Genomic DNA, 19,112 nt, shown 5'->3' with positions numbered 1-19,112 from the left:
AAACAGGCGTGTCTTATAATCATTTTTATAGGAATATATTTTTGTTATTTTCTAGTTGAGTGAGGAGGATGGAGAGAGAGGACAGAGAGGTTGTACATGAACAGGAGAAATGAGGGAGCAAATAGTGAAGTTAGCTGGAAAAACAAAAGTTATTTTTCACAGAGTAGTTTTTCATGTACTTCACTGAGGCTTTGTGTGTTTTCCAGTGGGACACTTAAAAATGCCAGCGGACATCCTAAACAGAACATATTGATATGAATGTTATTTTACAGGATTCACACTGTGTCACTCTAAACAAGGCTGAACAGGATGGCTGCCACTGCACAGATGTGACGGACTACAAATCTATTCTCCACTCCTGAAATCTGGGTACATGATGCTGAGTCTGTATAACAAAGGGAGGGATTGTGTTTCTTTTCTTTAATATAAAACAACTCTATTAGCAGTTTGCTTCGTGTACAGGTCTATGGAGTGGCAGGCTAATTTTTCAGTGTCTCTACTGAATAATACTTCTTTATGTACTTGATGATGATGAACTAACGTGTATCCAACTGAACTGAGGTTTGTGAAAAGGGCTGATTACGTTTGCAAACAGCATATTCCATTAATAATAATTACAAGGCACTGCATACATGAAATTATGATTAGAAGCTGACCCACCTAAAAATTAGAATCCTAGAATCGCCCCTGTTCTGTACTTTTCTGGAAAAACGAAAAGTTAGCATCCCAGCACGATTTTGCTTTTCTAACAATTAAAAAAACATGAAAAAGAAAACTTTAATGTAACTTTAATATTTCATTTGAATAAATACAAAACGACCACAAAGATGCTCAAAATTACCTAGAAAGCCCCTTTTACCTTCACCCTGGAAGTGGGTGTTCAGGGGGTCATCATTACCTGATGTTTTCACAGCCTAAATAATGAGTGAATTATATTTTAACCATAATTGCTATAGCCTAACTAACGTCTCCCCAAATCAGGTTTTATGGCATTTAATTAATTAATTTATTTTAACTTAACCGAACTACTATAAAATAATAGTAATCCTACTCAGATAGACCAAACAGCCAGAACTACAAAACGTTAGTCAGATGACGTAACTAAATCGCGACGGACCCGTCACATGGATGAACGTACACTTCTTTCATTAAAAGAGGACTATAAATTTGGGACGCATGTCCGTTTCCCTGATGAGCAGCTGTTGATGAGATACGAACAGCAGCAGTGTGCGGTTATTAAACTGGTTTAAATTTACAGCAGAAACTGAGAGCCGCTCCGGTTGTTGCATCAGCCCTCGAGAAAGGACCCAACTACACTTTTACTTGGGCGGATCGCTTAAGTTTAAAATTATACCTGGAAGTTACCGCTAAAAAAAACCCATACCGCACATCTGCTTCTAAAGCTGTAATAAATTCTTCCAGGCTTCCAGGCAGTAAAATTAATTTTGTCGGAAAACATTTTAGGCGAAGAGGAGTGCAGCTTTAATCGATAGATCAGGCATTCGGCCGGGCCTCCTTATTCATTCCCTTTTCTTTCAAGATGGCGGGCGACGAGTCAGGCACAACGCTCGGTCAGCCTCACTTGGCCAAACAGGACCTCAGTACTCTGGTAAGTGTTTGTATATCGTGCTTACAACAGTGTGGTTTTACGTTGGCGGCTGTCGGTGGCCTGTTGTTTCGGTAAAACGGTCACAGAAGGCCGGGAGAATTGTAACGGATGCCGGTGCTGCGCCACCCGGCACATGACGCAAGGGCCCAGGCTGGGCGGAAAGCTCAGACCCGTTGCACTTCCAGCCCGAAATACAGCGTTATTTCAGCCACATTTAACACGATTCACACGTTAAAAGACTTATTTGATATTCATAGTTATCAGCGTTATTGAAGCCTGTTTATCCCGGTTTAATTTTAGTTAGCTCCACGGAGTTAGCAACATCTTTGCTAGAATCTAGAAAATGGTTCTTAATGTTTAGTCCGGCATAAAAACACCTTTATAAACTTGCATCCTTCTTGTTAGTCCAAGCTGTAAAAAGAGACCATCACTGAGCTTGTAAAGCTTTCATTCCAACTCATTGGATTTACATTGTTGTAGCTCATATTCTCACCTTTTATATAAATGGAAATTGGTACCAAAAAAATGTGGGTCAAAGATACGACTTTCCGCGTGTTTTTCGTGTGTTTATACTAAATAACATCAGTCTTTGTTCAACATAAGTTCTCGTTAGTTGTGACTTAACGAGATGAGAACAAAAACACTGCGTGTAGTGCTGCATGTGTCCTACAGGGGAAACAAAACCTTATTGTTTACCTGTAATCAGGGCCTGGTCCATTAAAACAATCCTGTTTTCGTGCTCTTCACACATTGTAGTCGCCATCAAACTCTTTGTTACCAGACACAGTCATCACCTGAAACTCTGCTTCTTTAGACACTCCTACAATAAAATTCCCAGTGATTTCTGTTATAATGTTGGTAAAGTAGAGTACTTGAGGGATTGTTGCTGTTCTGTGTTGCTTTATGAGAACAATCCCGGGTGGTTTTGTTTCCTCCTGTGAGCTGCTGCCCCTCGTTGTTCTTTGGGATTAAGCACGCCGCTCGCTCTGATGCAGTCGGTCCTGGCATTACGAGTCATTAACCTGAATTGTTCTCTTTGTCAGGACGTGTCGACCTTGACACCTCTCTCTCCGGAGATCATCAGCAGACAGGCCACCATCAATATCGGTATGGGAGACAGCTGACCGGATTGACGTCTCTGTAGAGTTTGATAGACGTTTTGACCTCCGCCTTCTTCTCTCTTAGGCACCATCGGTCACGTGGCCCACGGAAAGTCCACAGTAGTGAAAGCTATTTCTGGCGTGCACACAGTCAGGTTCAAGAATGAGCTGGAGAGGAACATCACCATCAAGCTTGGATATGCCAACGCTAAGGTGAGGGAGTGTATTTTCTCAGATGTTTGTGTTATTTTTGGACCTCAATGTTTGAGATTAAAGAGCAGTGGAAGTTTGTACGTTCAGGATTCACTCTTTCAAACGTGAGCTTCCCCGTCTACAGGCTACAAATACAAACATTTAACTTTATTGTCAATCCAAATTGTTTCCACAGGGAACAGTGCGTTTGCATAAATGTCTGTGATAAGAGAAAGCCTGTAAGAATGCTGATTGTGGGTCCCAGTTTCTCCAGGTTGGGAGTGATTAAAGCCATTTATCTCAAAGTCTAACACCATCTTTGAAAGAACTGCTTTGTTTTACTCAGTTAAAATGATGACATTCTGTATGAAATCGAACTTTTGGCTTGTTCAGAGGCCTTTTTGTTGGTTCAGAGTTTAAGGGTTTAAGTTGGAGTTTGACTTAATATCCCAGGATACCCACAGCGAGAGGTGCGTGACCTGCTGAAACGACGGGTATAATCGGGTCCAAAGTATTGGTGATTAAACTCTGCGGACTGGTAGGACAGCCCGTTCTCACTCCCGAGGCGTAACATGCCGACGTTTTGTCACGTCCCGCGGCGTTCCTGAGGAACGCGAAAGGAGACCTTCGGCGTTCTTATGGTACGTGGCGGGTTATGGGCGAAATCCAGTGCAATGACGCTCCTGCGGTAATAGACGTTCCAGCCCTAAACCTAACCTTATCCCTAGCCCTAACCATAACCTTTTTCCTGAGCTTAACCAGGACTTTAATGATGTTAAATAGCGTGTTTCTAAGCGATTTGAAGAAAAAGAGCGAACATGTGTAGATTGAGTCCATACGGTTCTCATATTTCCTCATTTTTCCGAGGTCGTCATTTAGGAACGTGGTGGGTAGCTGAAAATGTAATATGTTGACGATTTGTCACCTAGCGTAAAATGTGACGCTGTGGGAGAACGTGTTGGGTAGGATTGAAATCTGCAGACCTCCTTCTACATGTCACGGTTTTCATGCCTTAAAACGAGCCTTTGGTGGGTGAGAAAAGCCCCCGTCACATAGGCCTACATTCTGGTCTGCAGTCCTCCAGTAAGTGCTCAAATTTGGTGGTTTATAATGAGGAATACACTTTATTTTCCTTATTGACCACTGGTTGGTGGGGGGTTGCCAGCTGATATCTAGGTCTGTGAGTAATGCTTAAACCTGATCAATGATCAGCTCAATCATGGAGTGTTAGTTTGCTTATTTGGAAAACATCTAGGTGTAAATGGTATAAATGCTAAATATGCGTAAGCAAATGACACCCTGATGAAATTTTCTGCTTTATAATTTTGCTGAATTTGGTGATTTCCAAGGGTTTCTCTACATGTTGACACCAGGGGGCAGCGTAGAACATATGGAAGAACTGTTGGTTGTGCTGTTGTTGTTCCTTTTAGCTTTGAGCTTGAGTCACAGAGAAGAAGTCAAAACAAAGATCGTATTTGTAGTCACGTGAAACTGAGTGCTAAACACAATAAAAACTGCAGCTGCTGTGTGTGCTGAATATCTCAAACGTAGCTCTGCCCCCTCCTGAATGAACGCCGGTTCACAGATGCTGATGAGGAGTTCACCTTTTTGCTTCTCTTCCACACGTCGTAGGTCTACAAGCTGGATGATCCCAGCTGTCCCCGGCCAGAGTGCTACAGGTCATGTGGCAGCAGCACTCCAGACGAGTTTCCCACAGACATCAGTGGCACCAAGGGCAACTTCAAACTGGTCAGGTAAGACCGGATAGGAACAGGCAAAGCATTTTATCATTTATGCAGAGGCTGAACCTCTGAATCTTCAAACAAAAAACAACTTTTTGATGGTGAACTAAATGTTTTCGGGATCTTTTCTGTTCTGGAGAAGAAATTGAATGTTTGAGCACAATAGAAATAAAGTAAAATGTTGGCTGTCTTCTTCCTCACAGACACGTGTCGTTCGTGGACTGTCCCGGTCACGACATTTTGATGGCAACTATGTTGAACGGAGCAGCCGTTATGGACGCAGCTCTCCTGCTGATTGGTGGGTCTCTGAAAACTTTGATTAAGCTGCGGTGTTACGAAAGAGTGTTTCGTCTTTATCACATTTCCCCTTAATGGCTTTGTAGTGGCTCTAATCAGGTAACTTATCCTTGTTCAGATAAAGAGGAGGTGGATATAACAGACCGTGCTTTTACCAGGATTAATGACATTAGAAAGTCAGCGTCGTGTTCGTCTCTGACCCCAAACATTAAAATTGTCTCGTTGTGTTTTTGTGTCCTCTTCAACTGCCAGCTGGGAACGAGTCGTGTCCCCAGCCCCAGACATCAGAGCATCTGGCCGCCATTGAGATCATGAAGCTGAAGCACATCCTCATCCTGCAGAACAAGATTGACCTGGTGAAGGAGAGCCAGGCGAAAGAGCAGTACGAGCAGATCCTGGCCTTCGTGCAGGGTCAGTCAGCCCTTTAAAGATTTTGTAGCCCATTTCTAGAATTTCAGGTGTGACGGTTTAGCATCAACTTAGCCTTCTTATTTTACCACCGTTGGTTCCCAGACTTTAACTTCTGGAAAGGAAACACTGCAACCTTTAATATAACATGCATGCATGTGTGGTTTTTATGATAGAATAATTAAAAAGTTAAAATGATACACCCTCGCACTCAGAATATGACCCACTGGAGCTTTAAACACTTCGATATTTAACCAGGGTTTACAGAATTTACACTGGCCGAACTCTGCGTGAGTTCTGTTGTACATATATGTCAAAGATATATATTTTTTTAAGTTAAGTTTCACTCCCATTTAAGGTTTGAAAGACCAAATGAAGGATTTATTTATTTTTTGTATGTGTGTTTGAGGGTTTTCTTTCCGTTGCCACGCAGCGCTCTGCAGCATAAACACAATTAGATGAACTCTGGAGTGAAAATGCTTTTAATGTTCCTCCTGCAGGCACAGTGGCCGAGGGCGCTCCCATCATTCCCATCTCAGCCCAGCTGAAGTACAACATCGAGGTGGTTTGTGAGTACATCGTCAAAAAGATCCCCGTGCCCATCAGAGATTTCACATCCGAGCCCAGACTCATTGGTAAGACGAGTAAAAACGCAAACATTGATTCTTTTATGTAAGTGTTTTGTTTTTTAATGTTCTGTGTGTTTTGTGTTTCAGTCATTCGATCCTTTGATGTGAACAAACCCGGCTGTGAGGTCGACGACCTGAAAGGAGGTGTGGCCGGAGGAAGTATCCTTAAGGGTGTACTCAAGGTAAGAGTGTATTTATCAGTACATTATTGGTGATTCGAAGCAGTGTGAAGTGACAAACGCCTTACTCTGCTCTGCCTTTCTCTGCGTGTCCAGGTGGGTCAGGAGATCGAGGTGCGGCCAGGTATTGTGTCCAAAGACCAGGAGGGAAAGCTGATGTGCAAACCCATCTTCTCAAAGATCGTCTCTCTGTTCGCCGAGCACAACGATCTGCAGTACGCTGCTCCCGGAGGCCTCATCGGTAAGAGGCACTCTGTGCTCTGTTACCTGACTGCACTGTAAATACAGTTTTATGCTGTAAAGAGAGAAGCTGGTGATCATAGTGAGAGATGCATGTTTCAGACATTCAAACAATTACATATGTGAGAAAACAGGGGGAAAGAGTCGAGTTTAATCTCTGGCTTCTTTTTACTTGACAGGAATGCTGGTGTAGGCTATAGGTGGTAGGTTGGGTTTGATTTCATTGGGCAGATATGTAGGTTGAGGTTTTTTCTTTTTGTTGTATTTTAATTGGTTGGTTTTTAGATGGTACTGGTAGAGTTTGTGGTGGTTGGTTTGTTTTAATTGGTTGGTTAGGAGGTAGGCTTGTTGATTGGATGGTTGTTTTTATTGGTTTGGTAAAGGTTAGTTTGTAGAGCAGGGCGATATGACCAAAAATATTTATCACGATATACATTTGAAAATTTGCAATAACGATATAACTGACACGAGACAAAATACTTTACAACTCCACAACTTTGATGGGTTTTTTGCACTAATAATGTATTTTCACTTAAACAAGCAGCTGTTTTATGTGCATTAAAGTTATAAAAATTTAACAGTGTAAATGCAAATTCATTGCTGACAGTTCAACCAAAAGGCGTTTCCAGTGGAAACTGGCCGACATATCCTCAGCATAACCATGTGTAATATCCACAAAACTTAAAAAGAGGTTAAACACACACAATACAGTAACATTATGTTGAAGCACAGTACGTATCACTCCGCGAGGCTCCTCCTACGATAGCCGTAATGCTCCGACAATCCATCAAGCGGTGCGGCTTCAGAGCTTAGCAAAGTCGTACTGAAACATTTGACAGATTTTCGAGCGCCGTGCACATAAAATCGTTTTGAGGTCAGTAAACAAAACCAGAGTTCATACATAAGACACACGGGATTATAAGGGGCTCTGTCGACTTTCAGAAAAATCAAAGGATTGATTTTAAGTGTGCCGTATTTTCCAAACAACACGGTAATAACGACGGCCCGCTAGCATGCGCTACCAAAAATAGTGCTTTGTTGTGTATCTGAGGGACGAAAGCTAAACCAGTTCCACACCACTGAAGTTGCAGCATTTTAACAAACCAGTTCTGGTTCATTCAACGATCCACTTTCGCTCTTCTCATTCTGCGTCACTGCCATGTGCGTATGTAAACAAAGGCAGTGCACATGCACGTTTTACCCATATTCTATCGCAATATTTCATTTTCTTATGGTTGCCCAACATTACACCGGTATTATCGTGAATGGTATGATATGGATCAGCCCTACTAGGTTGTTTTGGTTGGTTGTTAATTGTTTGGTTTTCTTTTGGGTTTGGAGGGTTAGAGTTGGGTTGGGTTATAGTCGGTTGGTTATTAGAGGTAGTGTTAGTTAGGTTTGGGTTGTCTTGGTTGGTGGGTTGATTTCCTATCTTTTGGTGTTGGTTAGTTAGGTCTGTTTATTTTATTAAACCTCTTAAAAAGACTGCAGTACTGCAAATACAGATTATTAAAAACACACAACATTTTATAAATAAAAGCCAGAGTACACACACACGCAAGCTGCAATACTACAAGATAAAAGATAACAAATATAAAAAACTGAATTAAGAAACGGCGGTCCTGCATCTGTTCTTACTACCAGAGAGTCTAAGGAGCCTCCTGCTGATAAACTCTCTCGAGCTGTTTGACCTGAACTGTCCTGTTTGGCTTCCTGGTGTCACCGGCTGTGATGCTGCGCCAAAAGATGGCCGCAACAAAAAGTGCTGTATTTTTTTTAAAAGAAATGTTTCCTCAGGAAGTAGAGTTATATCTGTTCTTCACAGTAAACAGCCTTGGTGCTACATCACCAGTCCAGGTGAACACCCAGGTATTTGTAGCTCCTCACCGCCTTCACTTACTCTCCCCGCATGGAAACGGTGTTAAGCTTTGACCTGGTCCTCCCAAAACTTACCACCATCCCCTTCATCATGTTTATGAGTTGGTCACTACAGCACCAAGCCAAATGGTGGAGAAGTCGTGAGTAAACTATGTGTTTTGTGCAGGTGTGGGTACCAAAATCGACCCGACGCTGTGCCGAGCAGATCGTATGGTCGGTCAGGTGCTAGGCGCCGTCGGAGCGCTCCCGGAGATCTTCACTGAGCTTGAGATCTCCTATTTCCTGCTCAGGAGGCTGCTTGGAGTCCGCACGGAGGGAGACAAGAAGGCTGCTAAGGTGAGCAATGCCTTGTGGGAAAGGGAGAAAAGATGTGTGAGCTTCTCAGACTTTGGTATTAACAGCCCGACTGTCTTCCTGACCTGCAGGTTCAGAAACTGTCCAAGAACGAGGTGCTGATGGTGAACATCGGCTCGCTGTCGACAGGCGGCCGTGTCAGTGCGGTCAAAGCTGATCTGGCCAAAATCGTGCTGACTAACCCGGTGTGCACAGAGGTCGGAGAGAAGATCGCTCTGAGCAGACGTGTGGAGAAACACTGGCGGTAAGAGCGAGGGCGGAGATGTGTGTGGTGTTTGCACAGATGTTTCTGGCTGCAGTGTCAGAGACACGCCTCCTGATGTGTAACTCTCTCTCTCTGTCTTCCTTGCAGTCTGATTGGTTGGGGACAAATCAGGAGAGGCGTGACCATCACACCCACAGTGGATGACGACTGAAACTATCAAACGCATGGCCACCACACTCTTCTCTTCTTTTCTGTTTTTTTTTTTTTTTTATTTGTTCCCCACACGGAGGAGGGAGGGGAAATGAACACGGACATATCGGCGGTTTGAAGACGCTTCCTCGCTCTGCTCCTCTTCCTCTGCAGCGACACGCGAAGGTCGAGCTCTGAACTTCTGCTTCCTGCTGGAGATGAAGGAGGACTCAGGAAGGGAGGAGGCGCTTCAGACTGTCGTAACAAAACTCCAGAAACCAGGAGTCTGTTTGGAGATGATCTGTACTAACCTCAGATTACAGGTGGAATAAAATCAATTTGGAAGGAACCAGGTCGTCTTTGAGCATCATTCTTGCTGTTACAGGGAAACTACTTAGTGGATAAGTTTTAATTTTGACCAAATTGTAATAAAAATAAAATAAAAATGCTTTTTTTTTCTTTTTAAAGATTTTTGATTGTCCCCCTTTTCTTTGTTTTATGTGATAATAAAATTAAAAACTTTGTGTCGTCCCAGAGAGCTTACAAATTTAAAAAAACAACAACAACAAACTATTAAAAGTAGACACTGGTCCATTCATTGTATGAATGGCTGTTAGAGGTCCGAATTAAATTTAAAAATGAAACGTCATTTTGCCCTTTGAAATTGCCGTCAGGGGTTGAAAATACCCCCCTAGGTCAAAAAGCGTTGGAAAACGTGTGGGAGTTAGTTTAAAAGCAATACAAACTATGCAGAATAAATATGAACAGTTTCTTAATGCTTTGAACCTTTAATCGCGCTGATGAATTGCGGGAATTTGTTCATCTGTATAGAAATCCTAAAATCTTAATCATTGTCAAGCGAGTTCTGAACGGGTCGACCTCCCGCCTCAGTGCAGATGCTACAGATGTTAGAATTGCTTAAAATACCCTTTAAAACCTAACAGTAGTATATTCCATACAATGATGAATTACTTTTATATAATTAGGAGGCGATGTGCAATGCCGTATTGAGGCAATGCATCATGGGACGCTCAGACCTCGCCTAAGAATCTTTAAGTTTTAAAGGTTTTTTTTAAGGTTAGCAGTAGTTCAGTGATACTTTTCTGCACACGTCGTGTTGCAGATCAAAAAAAATCTGTTCATGGTTAATTCGGCTTTAATAATTCTTCTAAACGACTACTTTTTTTTTTTTTAATGTTACCACATTATAAAAGCTGGGTTTATATAAGGTTTATATTCCCAAAGATGCGGGTAATATAAACGGATCAGAAATGACATCATTCCAGTTACAAGTTTACCAAGTATAATTAGGCCATTTGATCTAATTATAACGCAAACACCTAGCAAAAGATGGATATCAGCATATACGAATACATAGACCTCTATGATTTATTTTTAGTAGTTTTTGAACTTGAACAAACTCCCTTTTAAAATTTTAAATGTTTATATTTTTGTATTGTATGCTTTTATTTTCAAAATATTCTCAAACTGACCTCCACGGTCTGTGTATAAATATTTGCATTTTAATGGCTTCTATGCCAACAATTTACCGAAGGTGGTGTCGCGCTTCCGGGTTGATCCACCTGACGAGCACGGGACGTGACGTCACGCAGGTGGCAGTCTCTCTGTCTCAGCGCAGAGAGGAGTAGAAGGAGTGATTGAGGAAAACGCCGAATTGTTGGACTTTATGGATCCTGCGGGGGTGATTCAGACTCAGTGCAGAGTTTAGGGAGAGTCGTTTGTTTGTTTGTTTTTTCTTGTTATGTTTTTCTCCAAACTGACCGTCAGCGAGTCACGACTGACTCATAAAAACACACCCGATATATATCTATTATATTTTCAATAGTTTGTTTGTGTTTTGTCTTCAGATTATGGAGTCTGCAGGTAAGAGGACTTCTGCTGTTCAGTACATCAACAATTAAACCACAAACCCTGATTTTTATCCTGAAAGCTTATAATTCTTCCTCTGAATCCATCTTTTATTGCTGCTGATTCAAACACCTAAACTAGCTCGTTGGAGGTTTTTCATGGCTCTAATTTCACTGCAGGGTTATTTTTATGTGCCAAAGTTTTAAGCATTGACTAGTTTAACAGGACCGGCAATACAGGAAGGTATAGCTAATTACCAAAAAGTTAATGTTTAATCTCAGTACTCTGACCATTTCAGGCCATTTGCGAGCTTTTTCCTAAGCAGTATAATAAATAGTAACACCTTGTTTCAACACTATGTTAGGCAGGTGCTTTCCCGGGATTATTGTTACGAGTTGGAGGCAGCATGTTTGTTTTAAATTAGCTGTTCAAGCGACAATGACAATAAAGATATTCATTCATGTATTCTTTTAAATAGTTAGCTCTGTGCTTCACTACACACGCACTGCATGAAAATTGTCTGCAGTTTTTGTATCGATAAACTGTTTTAGTGTAGAAACAAGTAGCCAGTGTTGGGGAGTAACGGAATACATGTACCGCCGTTACGTATTTAAAATACAAAATATGAGTAACTGTATTCCGTTACAGTTACCGTTTAAAAAGGTGGTATTTAGAATACAGTTACTTTGTTGAAATAAATAGATTACACGGCGGTACTTCCCTGTTTCATATTGTGGCGGGTCAGGACTGTTTGGGTTTTGTTTGACAGCTACGTTCTGTTGTTCCAGGCGGCAGCGTTACGGTTGCCATGGTTACATGGTGAGCGCGCTCTCTTTGCGACTGCGTGTTTCCTGGGTGAGAGAGGCCTTTTTTTGTTGTTGTTGTGCTAAGCTAATAGGCAGAATGCTACAGGTATAGCCCTAAAGAATGTAGCCTCATGGGCAGTGTAGTCCGTGCTGCAGGGAGAATGGACTGCCATACACGTTATGTGCCTGTGAGCGCGAGGAGGGAGAAAAAGGAGAGTGGAAAAGTATGAGTTATCATTGAGCAGAAACCAGAGCTAGAAGCATGTAAATATTATAATAACCACTGCAGCCAAGAAGAGAGCCTGACGAGCCCAGTTGTAAGTAAGCTATTAAGACTCGACTGTACACCGTGTTCGTGTTTTCCTCCGAAACAATAAGTTCTGTTGGAGCAGCCTTTCAACGCCTCTCTCTGTCTCTCGCTAGCAAAGTTGACCCAGACAACAAAGTAAAGCTAGTTTTCAGCTACGAACCTACACGGAACCGAGGTATTAGCCAGAGGTCCCTTTACTACGGTTCGGAGCTGCGGACCTTCAGTAACAGTAATAAATCACATTCATGTAGTTCTAAACAGCATAATATATTAAATAATCAAAAGTATTCAGAATACGTTATTCTCATTGAGTAACGTAACGGAATACGTTACAAAATACATTTTGGGGCATGTGTTCTGTAATCTGTAGTGGAATACATTTTAAAAGTAACCTTCCCAACACTGTAAGTAGCAGTGGTAGATTCTGTACTAAGTCAAAGTCATAATCCTTCAGCTCTACTACAAAAAAATTCAGCATCAAATTAAACTTACATATCTAAAGTAAAACCAGCGGATATCCAGATCCTCTGTGGGGACTCCTAAAGGAGCAAATAAGACAGCAACTGAAAACTTAGTGAAGAGGCTCATATAAGCGGGTAGTGCATTCAAACACTTGCGCACACCTGCACCACGCTGCATACTTTCAGTATCCCTGTTTTTACTTGTTCTTACTTCATATTTAAGTTGGACCAATTCTGCTTCCAGCACAATTTTTTATTCCACTACACTAGAGTAGTTTGGCATGACTGGCAGCTCAAAATAACCCTTCTTTAGCCTTTACTGGGCTTTGGTGAACGCATCAGTTCATTGGCTATCTATAACAAAACCAATTAAACCCCTCCCCCTTCAAGCCAGCTTACTTCTGATTGGCTCCTGCTCGTAAGCTGGAAATGGGTGAAGCTTCTGTATCTGCGTATCTCCTCTCTATTACATCATACAGAGAGAGAGTTGAAAAAACTGTGCGAAACTGAGTGTTTTTGGATCAGTGTGAACTTTTGGCCCTCAGGTGTTACTTTACACACACCGACCTCTTTATCAGCAGGTTTAACACAGGAACAGGATACATGTGACAGAAAATAAGGAAGAACAGAATACGTCTCTACTTTCTGACCCTGCAAGTCATAAATAGATATTTTCACATTAATTATAATTTAATAAACCTGTAAATATGCACATAGGAATCAAAACCACTGTAATGATGATGATTTCTCTTCGTTTTGAATTGGTAATTTAATTTGGTATCTGAAGAGGCGGTTCAGTGTTTTTATAGGGACAGGTATGTCGCTTGAACCAGTCCATACACCACAGGATTTATAGCTAACCCCATCCATCGCTCATCCCTTAAATAATCACAAATGTCAAACTGTGACTTTTGACGAGACTCAACTTTTCTCTCCTCCTATCATTGATTAGATGGTCAGCGGGGGCGGGACGGCAGTGGCAGCAGGTGGAAAGGTTCCCCTCTTGATGTGATCATGAGTCAGATCCGCAGGAAGCGCACCGCCACAGACAGGAAGCCGTTAGGACGCTTCCTGTCGTGGACCTCGGACCGGCCGGGGATCCCCGAGGACGGAGAATCTGAGATGAAAGAGGACAGAGGACCGAACTCAGGTTTGTACTGTTCAAAGCAGCACGAGATTTTAACTTAGATTTTTTTTAATGGGTGTTTAGTTGAAGGTTACACTGAGGGCCCCAGGAGTCTGGGGCAGCTGTAGGTCGAAAGGTAGAGCAGGACATCTACTCATCAGAAGGTTGGTGGTTTGAGCCCTGACTGCTCCGGTCTGCATGCCAAATATCCTCGGGATAGATGCTAACCCCAAGCTGCGCTCCGATTGCATCCATTGGAGTGTAAATGTCAGATAGAAAGCCTTTACGTGAAGAAAAAAATGAAGCACTTTAATTGCTCAACTAGAAAAGCTGTTTAAGAACCAGTCTGTTTAGGAGAAGCAACCATTCTGTATTCACAGTACTGCAGTCTTTTTAAGAGAAAGTGACTTAAAAGATCATTTAAAAGAGAGAAAAATCCTAGTATTTCAAACATGTCCTAGTTTTTAGAGAGGAAAGCGTAAAGAGGTTGCTTTATTTATTTTTTTTAAAAAAAGGTGTGTAAAATCAGAGGTTCAGAAACAAAATACAGAGCTCAAGAAAATAGAGTTTACTGTGGAAAATCAGTTTACAGTGACATGCTAAGCCCTGTGGGTGTGTATCGTGTGTTTCAGGCTTTGCAGCGTCAGCAGAGAGTGAGCGGGACGTCGGCTGGGGTCGAGTGTGTGTTTTCCTGAAGAGACTCGGGAAGAAAGCCGACAGCAGGAGCCTCAGTTTGGCTCACTGTGATCTGACGGCTACAGACCTGCTGGAGCTTGGTACAAAAACGCACATACCTGTCACACAAGACGGACATGGTATCTGTCAGATAACTGCATTAAAAATACTCCCAAAGGCACAAACGCAACGGAGCCCAGCAGACAGTTAGTTGATGCAGCTTCATTTCAAGAGGCGGAGCATCTAAAATTAAGTCTGAATAAAGTAATGTGACTTCATTGTAAGGCGTCAGCTGGCAGAAAGGCAGACAGATGTTTTTCTTGCCGTTTCTTCTCAGCAACGTTGCTGCAGTTCCTCCCCCAGGTGGAAGAGATGGACATCTCCTGGAACGAGTTGATCGGTGGATCCCTGACGGCTCTGACGTCTCATCTGCAACACGTGGGCGAGGTCAGGACGCTGAGGCTCTGCAGCTGCAGGCTAAATAGCGAAGACGTCGTTGCTCTTGGTGGGATTTTCAGTGCAGACACTCTGCTTTATTTATTCTTATTTATAGCTATAACAGAACAACCTCTTTATGCAATCAAGTTATTTTTGCTTGATTTCCTTCCTCACTACAGCTCCCATGAGGCTTTGCTGAATGGTTCACACTCTTGCCTTGACAGAAAAACTTTTGTCTCATCACATGTCGTTGGATTTTTCCGTGTTTTGTGCAGGTGAAGCTCTCAGCTACATCCCTGCTCTGGAAGTTCTTGATTTGTCCTGGAACAGCGGCGTTGGGGGCGGTGGTCTGCAAGGCCTGCTGGGGAACCTTCACCCATCACTGAGGGAGCTCCACCTGGTGGCCTGTCAGCTCACTGCGGCCGATGCTACAGTGCTGGGTAGTAACTTCAAATCTATGGAGCACATTTCGAGCTCCATAGATTTATTCCTCAAGTAGAATAGAATAGAGTAGCTTTTCGTGATTTATATTCAAAATAATCCTTCTTTATCTTATATTGGGCTGTGCTTCACCCCTACAGTTCATCCACTGTGCATAAGCCCTCAGTTTTACAGCTTTGATCATTCATTTTGATTTACTGGCTCACAGAGAAATTTCAAACTAACTCACAGAAAAAAAATTCTGTCTTGAGAGGATAGCTTTAGCTAATTTATCTGAACTCTGTTTACTTTATGAGGTAACGATGACCATATAAGGAATATCCTCTCTCTGTGAGATGATAAAGTCTACGTCCACACGTACCCGGGTATTTTTGAAAACGCAGATTTTTCTATGCGTTTGCACCTTTCGTCCACACGTAAACGGCGTTTTTGGTCACTGAAAACGAAACACTGAAAATTTTTTAAAAACGCCTGCCAGGGTGGATATTTTTGAAAACTCAGTTTTTGCATTTACGTGTGGACGAGAAAAACGGAGAAAATGCAGAAAACGCAGCGTCAAAGGTGTGCGCCTTTTTTGACATCACACTGTGCGCCACGTTATTGTTTCGGTGAAATGAATTTCTACAATACTGTTACTGTTAATTGTCTCTGCAGTGTTTAAATGCTTACATATACACACACAGTTACTGTCCCTCCACACATATGACTCGGTTCTGCTTCTATGCCCCATCCTTGTTTACTATTTCCCACCGAGGCTTCTAGACTTCTGATTGGCCAACATTTCTACACGGTTAGGAATATATCGCCACCTGCTGCTTTGGCATGTTCCTAGCAGCGTTTTCCTTCATTTCTGCCTTTACCTGTGGACGGGATTATTTAAATCTCCGTTTTCAAAAATACCCGTGTACGTGTGGACGTAGCCAAAGACTCAAGGGTAAAAAGACTGAATCTGAGTGCCTAAAGCGGGCTGAAGATTAGTTTACCTACACCGACCTCATTATTAGTTAGATGTATAGTTATATTATAGAAGAGAACATAAGGAGCAGCAGTTTGGATCCATTTTAACAGTTAACAGTTGGTGTTTTATTATTTTCTTGTCTGTTTTTTTGCTGTCTCTTCGTTGATACATTTGTATGGATGAGGTTTTCCTGTTCATAAATCTCTCAGGAGGAATGGTGGCTGCTCTGCCCAGACTCTGTGTGCTGGACGTCTCTTGTAATGCTCAGCTCACACAGGAAGTGGACACTGGTGGCTTCAGGGAATTGGTCAGCTCTCTCTCTCACGCCACCTCCCTCACCACGCTTCGACTGCAGGCCTGCGGTCTAACGCCTGACAGCCTTGATGCTCTCGGTACAAAGATCTCTGGATTTTTCCTTTTTATTGCTACTTTTGTTTTATGTCCTATAAGAGTCTCGGAGGGGTAAATTTAAAAAAAACCACACCTCTGGTTGTCTGCAGGTGGTTCACTCCGTTGCCTCCCCTCTGTGGGAGAGCTGGACCTGTCCTGTAACAAACTTCTAGCTGGTGGACTGAGCCGCCTCACCTTTCACCTGGCTCACGTCACACACCTGGAGAGACTCGACCTCCACCTGTGTTGCCTCACGCGAGATGATCTAGAGGCTCTGAGTGAGTTGCTACGAATCTCACCTGCCGGACAGTAATCACATGCACGCTGCAGCAGTCATGTGACTCGTTGTTTTTCAGTCCAGGTGCTGCCCTCTCTCACTGCACTGACGGAGCTTGATGTGTCATCCAATAAGGAAGTGGGAGGCGTGGTCCACTCGCTGGTCTCCGCCCTCCCTGTGACACAAATGAGGCGGCTGCCATTCAACAGCTGCTACCTGAGCAACGAGTCCTTCACTGCTCTGGGTAACACACACACACACACACACACACACACACTTGTTTAGTTGTAGAAGTTTTCCTTCAAGTCATTCTCCCTGAATACCTCTTCCACCCTCTAGCCTGAAATGGTGAAACTTTGTGTTTATGCATCAGCCCTGGCGGTGCCCTATCTGCGCACGGTGGATATTTCCTGGTGTAAAGTGGTTGGCGGTCACTTGGCGCTCCTGCTGGATGCTCTGCAGCCATCAGTCGTCAGCGAGCTCCGTCTTTGCAGCTGCGAGCTCACTACTGATGACATGCAACATCTGGGTAACTAACACACAATGACATTATACTTTTTCTTTTCTGGTCTGTAGTGGATCATTAGGCTACATAAATGTATATAAAGACAAGTAAAGCCTGAAGGAAATTGATATTTCTTTCATTTATTTCATGCTTTCAGCATCTGTAGCTGTCGTATAAAACGTTGTCGTGTTATTTTTGTCTCCATCAGAAACATTGTGAACAAAACAGTAAAGTGAACAGGCATAAAGTGATCAGTTATCAATGGGTCCTCTTCCTCTGTGCAGCTGCCGTGTGCAGACGGGGCTGTCTCTCCTCACTCCGTGCACTGGATCTGTCCTACAACAGCTCGGTGGGAGACAACGGTTGGTGCAGTCTGTTTGCAGCAGGAGGTCTGGGCTCTCTGGAAGACGTGGATGTCAGTTTGCGACCTTCAACCTCTGCTCCGTGCTCAGCCTGGCTGCCCGCTCTGCTCCGAGCTCTGCCTCAAATGCCGGCGCTGGCTCGACTGGCCGTGCAGAGGTGGACAGCTGACTGTCAGGAGGGAGAGCAGCTGAGGTACTGTCTGAAGAAGAGGAGCGTCCTGCTGGAATGGGATCCAGATTTACAAGACACATCATCAGCATGTAAAGGGAACAGTCAGGAGAGCCTGGAAGAGAGTCAGCCTGAGGAGTAGGGAGCAGAAAGCCTGAGTTATCTGATCTCAAATTAAAAATCATCACAGAGATTTCAAAAGAGCACTAGGGAAGAAAAACGCAATCAGGTCTGAAAAACCTTCTGATTACAAGTAAATTTGTCCAAACATTTGTACAATGTGACCAGCTGGGACGGGTCCTCCGGGACTGACCTTGAGTTTTACAATGTTGAATTCTTTGTTAGGTGTTTACGGTATCGTTTAATACTCTTCTTTTATTCTTGAGCATGTTTGGAGTCTTTATTCCGTGGGGTTTATCCCTGTGTCTGTTTCCCTGTTGAGTTCGATATTCACACTGGATATCTCCCATTTTATTTTGGCGGTCAACTGTCAGAAACATTTCATGTTTAGTTTTACGTCCCTCTCCTCTCTCATTGTCATTGATCACCTGTTTTGTTGGCTTTTTGTGTTTAAATGGTGGTGTCTTCTGTTTATGAAGGACAGTGGAATTAATTTGCTTTTTAATCTCATGAACTTTATCATTCTGCACTTGGCTCCTCATTTCATGGACTTTGTAATTCTGCAGTCAGACAACAGCCTAAATAAAGATTCACCTTTGTTACATCTCCCACTCGTTTTCAATTGTGCAAAAACTGCGTTCAGCCATTACAAAAATACTTAAAAGACTTTGTTGCTACAATCTTTCAACAATTCATGATGAACATTCATGCCACAACAACTCAGCTGACAGACGGTTTAATGCTTTTCGTTGCCGTTTGATTACAATCGGGACATGGGAACAGAATCAGAGATACTGATTAGATACAATGTAGCTTGCTTCAACACAATGCTCAGGCTCTGGAACCAGTTTCCCAGATGGGGTCTGTGCAGCGGGGAGTGGTTTGTGGCGCAGCTGCAGGGGAGGCTGACAGACTGCAGCTCCATCAGTTCATCACGCCTCCCCTGCATAAGACGTATCGGGACCTGAGGTTGTTGTTGTGTGTGGGGTTGCAGCTGAAAAGCAACCGAGTAGTGTACGAACAAGCAACCGGATAAAAAACTGTTAGAAAGAGCGAACTATGTGGTCGTGTAGGCGAGTCGCTTGTCACAGTCTGAGACTTTCCACACTCGCCACAGCTGAATGGTCTAACTCCAGCATGGATGAGCTGATGTGTTTTTAAGTGACTAATTTGATTAAAAGAC

At 42.9% G+C, this 19,112-nt stretch overlaps 2 protein-coding genes across 2 annotated transcripts; both read left to right on the top strand.

Moving 5' to 3' along the window:
• Positions 1-1,503: 1,503 nt before the first annotated feature.
• eif2s3 (eukaryotic translation initiation factor 2, subunit 3 gamma) lies at positions 1,504-9,371 on the top strand. The gene is made up of 12 exons (XM_087846524.1): positions 1,504-1,609; positions 2,653-2,716; positions 2,795-2,922; positions 4,534-4,655; positions 4,847-4,941; positions 5,193-5,351; positions 5,849-5,983; positions 6,065-6,159; positions 6,253-6,397; positions 8,441-8,610; positions 8,700-8,872; positions 8,981-9,371. Exons 1-12 carry the CDS (start codon positions 1,541-1,543, stop codon positions 9,042-9,044), a joined length of 1,419 nt encoding a protein of 472 aa, XP_087702650.1. The 5' UTR covers positions 1,504-1,540; the 3' UTR covers positions 9,045-9,371.
• Positions 9,372-10,652: 1,281 nt separating this feature from the next.
• On the top strand, positions 10,653-18,536 carry lrrc31 (leucine rich repeat containing 31). Its single transcript, XM_087846510.1, has 10 exons — positions 10,653-10,906; positions 13,421-13,618; positions 14,227-14,370; positions 14,607-14,774; positions 14,983-15,147; positions 16,316-16,498; positions 16,607-16,774; positions 16,853-17,017; positions 17,147-17,302; positions 17,563-18,536. The coding sequence occupies exons 1-10, from the start codon at positions 10,894-10,896 to the stop codon at positions 17,949-17,951; spliced, it is 1,749 nt and encodes a 582-aa protein (XP_087702636.1). The 5' UTR covers positions 10,653-10,893; the 3' UTR covers positions 17,952-18,536.
• The last annotated feature ends 576 nt before the right edge of the window (positions 18,537-19,112 follow it).

Source organism: Neolamprologus brichardi, chromosome 9 (assembly GCF_056152115.1).
Source record: "Neolamprologus brichardi isolate AB-2024 chromosome 9, ASM5615211v1, whole genome shotgun sequence".
Classification (NCBI taxonomy): domain Eukaryota; kingdom Metazoa; phylum Chordata; class Actinopteri; order Cichliformes; family Cichlidae; genus Neolamprologus; species Neolamprologus brichardi.
This window is presented reverse-complemented; position numbering and strand designations above follow the sequence as displayed.

Coding starts and splice junctions, on each gene's coding strand:
- eif2s3 (XM_087846524.1), top strand. CDS start 1,541: ATGGCGGGCGACGAGTCAGGCACAACGCTCGGTCAGCCTCACTTGGCC. Junction 2,717..2,794: donor ACAGGCCACCATCAATATCG/GTATGGGAGACA, acceptor CTTCTCTCTTAG/GCACCATCGGTCACGTGGCC. Junction 2,923..4,533: donor TTGGATATGCCAACGCTAAG/GTGAGGGAGTGT, acceptor CACACGTCGTAG/GTCTACAAGCTGGATGATCC.
- lrrc31 (XM_087846510.1), top strand. Junction 13,619..14,226: donor GGACAGAGGACCGAACTCAG/GTTTGTACTGTT, acceptor CGTGTGTTTCAG/GCTTTGCAGCGTCAGCAGAG. Junction 17,018..17,146: donor CGAGTCCTTCACTGCTCTGG/GTAACACACACA, acceptor TTTATGCATCAG/CCCTGGCGGTGCCCTATCTG.